Genomic DNA, 8,506 nt, shown 5'->3' on the forward strand with positions numbered 1-8,506 from the left:
TAAAGATCCGGTGTCCAAATTGTTAGCCAAATTGCTCATATGGAATTCATCTGTCTGATTAGGTGATCAGATAGTCCAAAATTTATTTGGGCATTAGGTTTATAAGAACTCTCACATTATCTAAACAAATTGTTAGTAATTTAGGTAAGTAATGATTGTTTTTTAATACAAAGATGTTGGAATGAAATTAGACTCAATAGTGATAATTTGATGTCCCTGGGAAGCTAAAATGGGGGTCCCAAATGCTTTATATAAAGTTCTGAAAGTATATCAATGTTATCTGTTCTAGTCCAGCTTGGATGAATAAATAGCCTGACTTTCTTTCCACCTTTGCTGGTTATAATTTTGTGGTAAAGATCAAATACTCTAGGAACACTAGTGAGGCCTGCCTAGTAGGATATCTGGATGAAAGCTCTTCAGCCACATTTGTCGTTTCATGTGGTTATTCTAAAACCGGTTGTTAGTTCAGGCCTTGAAGGGCTTTTTTTATTTTTTTATTTTTAGATTTTTCCCTTTGAATTATCATTATAATCGAGATATAATGGAGATGAGTGAAATTAAAGTTGAATTCAATTCCTCCATAAAGTTGACAGCTGATCATAAGATCAATGGATTGCCCCTAAAAAATTCAGAGGGCATGTAGCGGCAATGAAATTAAAAAAGACATAGGTGATAGTTATGCCTAATGGGGACATAATTAGTGTTTTTTAAGTTTTGCTTAGAACAACTTTTTTATATACTGAAAGTACTTTTTAAGTTTTTTAACGCAATTACAACAATGAACTCACTTATTTTAAAGTTACAATACTAATTATAAATTGATCTTACCATAGAGACAAGGTATTTGAATAATTTTGTAGTACACAGATCTTATTCATTCATAGAGAATTTATACTCTTTGATCTTTTATTGTTTACGAAAAAGGAAATAAGATACATAATTGATTTGGGGTTTCCTTATGAAATGCACTAGCCGTTGGGTGAGTTGCCTTGTTGAGAGTGCTCCCATTTTGGTTAACGTTGGTCTGTTCATTACTTACGACGGAGATCTGCTTCCTCTACTGGAGAACTCTGCAAAGCAACAGTGCAAGAACCATTAGAGATGCAGTACCAGTGACTGTGACTTTGAATCTAAATCAAGTAATTAAACTCTTCAAATCAGCCATAATAGTCTTTGATCCATTAAAGAAACTATTATTTTTTATATATCTCTGGATTTGTATGTGGTTTCATTACTATATTTAGAGGATAGACAAAATACAGTTTCAGATTTCTCACCAGAGGAGCCCCCTCGGCAGCTCTTTCAGCCAAGTAGGCACAAGGATTGAAGAAATCTCCGTACGTCTTTGACCATTCCTCCAATCTCGAATATATGTATTTGGAACCGAGGGAATCAGCCCAGTACATGATGCCTCCTCTGATCAAATGTACCCCAAAAGATTTAGCAAGAATTGGATGGAGCTCGGTTCAGGAAATTGCATAAAACTACTGAAAAGTTGCAAACCTGTAAGGTGGGAAACCCATGCCTATAACAGCAGCAATGTCAAGGTCTGCCGCTTTGACTGCAATGCCTTCATCAAGGATTCGGCAGGCCTCATTCACCACAGGAAAGAATATCATTTCCACAATTTCCTTTTCTGGTAAGTTCTCTAGCTGTGTTCAAGTTCATTTTCAAAAAGATTAGGAGATTGGAGAGAGGAGAGAGACTTCTATATTACCACTAATACTATACTACTCTTCAGAACAGAGTTCAGAAATCAGAGAGAGAGAGAGAGAGAGAGAGAGACCTTAGGGTCAATGGTTACACCAGAAATGCTCCTTGACTTGTCAATATATTTTTCTAATTCAGGATCCGGGCTAGCTTCGATTTTCTCATCATAGACATAGAACCCTTTGCGAGTAGTCTCGCCTGAAACAGAGTGCATGGTAAACCATGAAAGACTTGAAGATCCATACTAAATTTGAATAGACTTAAATCAATAGGTTGACCACTTTGTTATAATATAATTCAAATGATTAAGTTTAGATAAGTGATAATTTAACTTGATATCAAAGTCAGGCTACAATTCACTTTCCATTTTAGTTAAATACTTCACGTGTTATATCTCATTTGATAAGAATGAGTTTCAGTCCACATATGAGGGGATGTTAGAAAAAAATTTAAATGATTAAGTCTACTATTTCTTATTAGCTTAAGCTTTTGAAATATATAGTAATTTAATATGTCAAACTTTGTCTCCCATTTTAATTAAATATTCAATATGTCGAACCTCACTTATTGAAAGGGAGATTTCTATCAACTTAAAGAAGCTTTTGGTGTAAATATACCTGCTCTCTTTTCCTGCTGCATTAGTGGGATAAGCATTGATTTATAACTTCTCTCAGGAAAATTGTGAACAAATGGGGTGCCAGTTGCGATTGCAAAATCAAAACCAACCATGTCAGCCAATCTGCATAGACAAAACAAAACATAAAAACCAGTTTAAATGCAAGAAATTAGATCATATTAAGAAGCAACAATGAGATAGAGATGACTGGGTTATAATTCTCCTATAATTAAACCTGAAAGGGCCCATTGGCATTCCAAACTCAGTAATTGCCCTATCAATCTGATAGGGATCTGTGCCACGCTCGACGAGCAAAGTAGCCGCTTGTGCGTACGGGAAGAACATCCTGTTGACAGCAAAGCCTGGGCAATTTCCAACCACGATTGGAGTTTTCTTTATCTTTTCCGCAACATCCAGCAAGTCAACAATCACTTGGGGAGACGTCTGCCTAGTGCGAACAATTTCCAAAAGTGGCTGCGTCGGACTGCATGGAAAGCATAACAAAATGGTTAATTAAGCGAAACAAATTGCAGACAGAAAAACAGCAGGGAAAATATGCTCCAACAATAACGGTAAATCTAGTACTACCTAAAGAAATGAACTCCAACAATCCGATCTTGGGACTTTGTCAAATCCCCAATCAGGTTCAAGTCAACTGTGGAGACGCTACTCGCAAGTATGCAATGTGGTGGGCAGTACTTTTCAAGATCGGCAAAAATTTGTTGCTTTAGAGAAATATCCTCTATAGCTGCCTGTTCCAAGCATCAACAACAAATACTGAACACTTTCTTCTCCAGTTTCTGAATAAACAGCAATGACAAAAAAATCAACATGCATTGTGAACTCAACTACCTCAATCACCATGTCAACATCTTTAAAGCTTTCATAGTCAAGGACACCCTCGAGAAGTGATATGGCTTTCTCAAAGTCCTTCTCAGACATTTTCTCTTCCTTCACACTGCTTTGCAAATTGGCTGAATAAAAAAGAAGAAGATTAAACAAGAACCAATTTGAATTCTGTCTCTATTAGAGTAGAAGCGCGCTATGATAATCTTAATATAGGATTCTAGCCTCACCGTACCTCTGACTCTACCAATCACATCTTGGAAGAGCTTGTCATTTTCTTCTTTCAGGATAACTTGATAATTACCAAGAATCAATGCTGTTGCTATTTCGGACGCCATTTGTCCTCCACCAATGACACCAACCTTATTCACCCGTCTTGGCACTAAACCCATATCAGTAACCCCAGGTACCTGTTTAAAGTGATGATCAGAAGTGAATATATACATATTGAAAATATATGCTCTGGCAATAACAATTTATTATTTTTCAAACCTTAGATGTTCCACTTTGAGCAAAGTGGAGGTGGACTAGACTCTTGGAAGTGTCAGAAAACAGAAGTTCCTGAAAAGCTTCTGCCTCCTGCAGCCAGAGTGAGATACAGAATCAAGCAGTTGAATGGAACTGCTGTTTGAAGGGGATTAAGTAAAAGAAGAGGGAGACAGACATGCACGGACCTTCCAGAGTCCAGCGCGGGGACCGGAAACTATACCCTCTTCTATGACATCAATGCAAACGACTGGGTATTGGACATTGGGAGCCTGTTTCTTGGCCTCAGCTCTTGCAAGCTTGAGTATTTCCCTAGCTTCCCCGAGGGGCTCTATCTTGTCGGTCTTGTGAAGAGTAACAACCCATGGTCTTCTACCGTGGAAGATATCCAGGGCCCATTGACGTGCTGTGTTTACCAACTCATCAGCTGAAACGATGGCATCCACAAGACCCAGACTTTGAGCTTCCTCCGCTTTGACTGTTTCTGACTTCTATTTAAGCAAACCCCAAGATCGAGGAGTTAGAGATGAGAGATTATTGAAATTTATGAGGAGCCAAAGCAAAAGAAAAAGACAAATTATAATCACAGCATATATACCAGCATCATATCAAGTGCCTTTGGGAGACCAACAAGACGTGGAAGCCGCTGTGTACCTGAGAGGCATGCCAGGAGCAATGAATTTCATCAACAACATTAATTTTTCACATGATCATTCTTTTCTCCATTGAACGTTGAGTTATATCAACTTATCAAGGCGTAATTAATTAAAGAGTGTGTGTCAAAAAATTATCTGCAAAATGGACACTCAAATCGTATGGGCTGGAAACACCATTCGTTAATTCTGCTATATGAACATCATCAGGGACGGAGCCAAAAGTTTTTATGGGCAGGGGCCGATGGCAAAAAAAATTTTTTGGTAGGGGCCAAATAAGCTAAATTTTGATTTTTACCTTATATTTTTTTTAATTTTTTAGAGTGTTTTTTTTTTCTCTATCTAAAAAATATTTTTTTTTTAAGGAAATTGTGGGGAGGGGGGGCCATGGCCCCTGCCAGCCCCCCCCCCTCCCTCCGTCCCTGAACATCATGCATCATCATCATCCCATTCCCAAAACATACGATTTTAAAATATAGAGTTTAGTTTTGTAAAATTACAGTTTGTCCTAAGAGTATATATATATATATGTGTGTTTATTTATTTAAAAAAAAATTTATATATTTAAATACATTGGATTTTCAGGTTAAAAAAAAAAAAAAAAAAACATCAAGTACAAAAATAATATATATTTTTTTTTTTGGGAACAACCACTACAAAGTGACCATATTGGGCCAGAATAGGATGAAATGTTTGTCTTTTTTTTTTTTTTTTTTAAGGCTAAAAGTGTCTAAATTAAGCCCAAAAAATAGAGTCAATACTCAAAATGGTCTCAAAATACCAAATTTTTTTAAAATTCGGTTACCTATGTAGATAACTTGGTACCAACCGGTAATCGGCGGTTAACCGGGTTTTCCTCCTACTTTATCTTTTAAAATCGTGCATTTAAAAAACACATTCCTTGTTTGTGATTTGAAATGTAGAATTTTTCATATTTTCAAATAATCAGCTTTTAAAAATATACTCCCAAACAAACAAAGTTTTCACACCCAAAAAAAAAAAAAAAAAAAAAAAAAAAGAGAGAGAGAGAGAAAGGCAAAGTCGGCATACCCCCATATCCAGGAATCAATCCAACAGTCAGCTCAGGCGCCGCTATTTGTACAGTGGGGGTTGAGATTCTAGCATGGCATGCCTGATGTAGCAAAATGATGAGAATATATATATATATATATATAACAGTAAATTAAATAAAAATGAAAAGAGATCGAAGCTAGTCCAAAAGAAATGGCAACACATGTATACCATTGAAATCTCTAAACCTCCGCCTTTAGTAAGGCCATCAATGGCAGCAATTGAAGGCTTATCCGCAGCTGAAACACAAAGCAAGCAGTCAAATACACAACATTTATCCTCTTTGAAGAAAATCCAATTATATATATATATATATATACACACATACACGTACCTTCGAAAATGTCAGTAATAAACTCTATGGCAATAGAGCCAGGCCTTTTTTCTGGATCGACTGGAAATACATAACTCAAACGTCACTTCAGGAAACAAGGGAATACTACTACATTTATAGCGGAGAGAAGGGTAATTTTTGGAGAGGATTCTGTCGTTAACTTGTTTCAGAAATTTTTTTTTTTTTTTTTCCAAAAAAAAGGAGAACAAAATTAAAATAATACTCGGATGTGAATCATGTGATATGAGTATCCAGTCTTATTCTTTTTTAGTTTACGGAAAAATATATATATATATAAAGGCAGCATGCATACTCTTTCCCTCTTGAATTCCCTGAAGAATTGCAACATCAAAGCCATCAGAAAATTTGCCCTTTGCGCCTGCTCCAATAATTACAGAAGTTATATATATATATATATATATATATATAAGAGTTTAGATTAATTCATATATATATATATATATATGATATTACACTCACCTGTAAGCACGATTGCCTTCACATCATCTCTTCGTAAGGCCTCCTCAAAGTTGTTTTTAAAACTGCCTATCACTGAGAGGAGACACACAATTAGAAAAATAATTTTGATAGTAAAAGATAAAGTACAAACTAATAATAAACAAAAATTCCATTTAAACCTCAAAAATATTAAAACACCCAAATTTCGTTAAGAAAATATAATTTTCCTCTAATCACTTTTCTCTATATTTTCTTCTGCACAGAAAAAATTGGTTTGTTAGAAGTTTTACACAATTCACATATAAGATTGGCATGTGTTCATTAGCACGTTTAAAAAAATATATATTTCTATATATGAATTATATGAAATTTCTTTCTAACTGATTTGTAAGGAATTTCTTTCCTTTTCTCCTTATTGTTCTCCAAATACTTGGGAAGAATTTTTTGTCTTTTAATTGTTCAACCCGAGCGAATGAGATGTGTCAAAGCACAGTAGAATTAAGTGCGTAATGCTATTAGTACGTACGTCTTAAAAGTTTGCCGCCTATGTCTTTTGCTGACGACAGCAAAGTCATAACAAACCATACTTTTTCATTCAAAAAATTACAACTTCTTTTTTTTTTCTTTTAACTTTAAATCACATTTTATTACTATTAAAAAAAAAAAAAAAAAGTGAACTTCAAAACAGTTTTTATTTTTATTTTTTTTATATATGGCATTAATCATTTTTTTATTCAAATAAAAAAACTCACAACCAAAACAAAACTTTTATCACCCCTGTCTCCACGTTGGATGATACCATCGTTCCAGTACTCTTCGATACTAAAAGAGTGGTAGGTGCTTATCAAAAAAAAAAAAAAACAAAAAGAGTGGTAGGTGCTTATCAAAAAAAAAAAAACAAAAAGAGTGGTAGGTGCTTATCAAAAAAAAAAAAACAAAAAGAGTGGTAGGTGCATGCTTATCAAAAAAAAAAAAAAAACCAAAAAGAGTGGTAGGTGCATGCTTATCAAAAAAAAAAAAACAAAAAGAGTGGTAGCTGAAGTAGGTCCTTCCTACCAACTTTTCTTTGATATTATTATTATTTTTTTTTTAAGAAAAAAAAAGAATAAGAAGAAAAAGAAAAGGAAAGATAATTACCGAACGATGTTGTTCGGGTAGCTATTGGCCGGCCTCAATAATTCGTTAATTTGGTTTTTATTTGAATTTACGTACATGTCAAATTGGCATGTTAGAGCAATCCAAATGGTTTATGGTGTGTTTAAGTATTGAATTTTTAAAATTAGATTTTTATTTTTATTTTTTTGTTTGTGAATTTTGATGTTTGACATTTTAGAAAAAGTCAAATAAAATATGATTTGTTTAAAAAAAGTTAAATAAAATATGATTTGTTTTTGAAAAAATTGAATAAAATATGATTTGTTTTTGAAAAAATTGAATAAAATATGATTTATTTTTTTAAAAAAAGTAGAATCAAAATTATATTCTGTTTCTAAAATTCATTTGCCAAACACATTTTTACCTTTAGGCTAAAATGACTAATCAATTCACTAAAGAGTCCCTCCATCCACTTATGGAAATTAAATTCAAAATACATTTGTGATGTATGAAGTTGCCCTCATGTATCTCCCTTTTTTTTTTCTTTTTTTTTCTTTTTTCCGCTTCCTGTCTCCTGCATCTCTCTCTCTGTCACCAAAAGTCATCAGCATGAAACACATGCAAATGTTGATGGTCAAACCAAGAACACTCACAACAACAATAAAAAAGGTTATACACACACACACACACATATATATATATATAAAATAAAAGATATGGATAAGTGGGATTAAGAAAGATTGAGTACCATCAAAGGAGAGGGAATTATTCGGAGGGTTGATGAAGGTTATGAGAGCCACCCCATCAGCTCCAACCTCCATGAACGTTCTTCCTTCAACTCCGCTACTCATTCTCTGTCTCTCTGCTATATCTCTCTCTCAATGGGCGATGACTACTAATTAACTTGATTGTTCGATCAACACTGCCACCCGTTGGGGTCATTTATATTAGTGAAGGTGAATAATTGTACGACTGGCTCCAGATATATAGTGACATATTGTAAAGACAAAAAATTTAAATAAGAGAAATAGAGTAATAATTATTGTTGTGAGCCATAGTTGAATAAATAATTTTGAATAAATGTGGAGTTATATATTAATTGTTAAAAAATAAAGTTTTAATATAATGAGGTCTTGTAGCGATTTATAAGAGTTGAGGGCTTTGAAAATAAAAGAAGGATTCTCTTGCCACGTGTCAGCCATTGGTTGGCTTTTGAAGGATATCTCATCCTTAATA

At 34.2% G+C, this 8,506-nt stretch overlaps 1 protein-coding gene across 1 annotated transcript; it reads right to left on the reverse strand.

The window, feature by feature from the left end:
• Window positions 1-843: 843 nt before the first annotated feature.
• On the reverse strand, window positions 844-8,203 carry LOC133880671 (glyoxysomal fatty acid beta-oxidation multifunctional protein MFP-a-like). The gene is made up of 18 exons (XM_062319658.1): window positions 8,019-8,203; window positions 6,197-6,268; window positions 6,030-6,095; window positions 5,717-5,776; window positions 5,554-5,621; window positions 5,362-5,443; window positions 4,257-4,312; window positions 3,847-4,149; window positions 3,665-3,751; window positions 3,408-3,582; window positions 3,179-3,300; window positions 2,915-3,078; window positions 2,562-2,810; window positions 2,328-2,449; window positions 1,787-1,908; window positions 1,504-1,652; window positions 1,278-1,416; window positions 844-1,070 (listed from the first exon to the last, which is right to left on the reverse strand). Exons 1-18 carry the CDS (start codon window positions 8,119-8,121, stop codon window positions 1,032-1,034), a joined length of 2,178 nt encoding a protein of 725 aa, XP_062175642.1. The 5' UTR covers window positions 8,122-8,203; the 3' UTR covers window positions 844-1,031.
• Window positions 8,204-8,506: the final 303 nt, after the last annotated feature.

This window comes from Alnus glutinosa, chromosome 1, assembly GCF_958979055.1.
Source record: "Alnus glutinosa chromosome 1, dhAlnGlut1.1, whole genome shotgun sequence".
In the NCBI taxonomy this organism is placed as follows: Eukaryota; Viridiplantae; Streptophyta; class Magnoliopsida; order Fagales; family Betulaceae; genus Alnus; species Alnus glutinosa.

What these genes read in the sequence shown, in the direction of transcription:
- LOC133880671 (XM_062319658.1), bottom strand. Translation starts at nt 8,121, where the DNA reads ATGAGTAGCGGAGTTGAAGGAAGAACGTTCATGGAGGTTGGAGCTGAT. An exon ending in TGTGATTGGTAGAGTCAGAG is followed by an intron (nt 3,301 to 3,407) that starts GTACGGTGAGGC and finishes TTTTTTATTCAG; the next exon opens with CCAATTTGCAAAGCAGTGTG. An exon ending in CTGCCGAGGGGGCTCCTCTG is followed by an intron (nt 1,071 to 1,277) that starts GTGAGAAATCTG and finishes GTTGCTTTGCAG; the next exon opens with AGTTCTCCAGTAGAGGAAGC.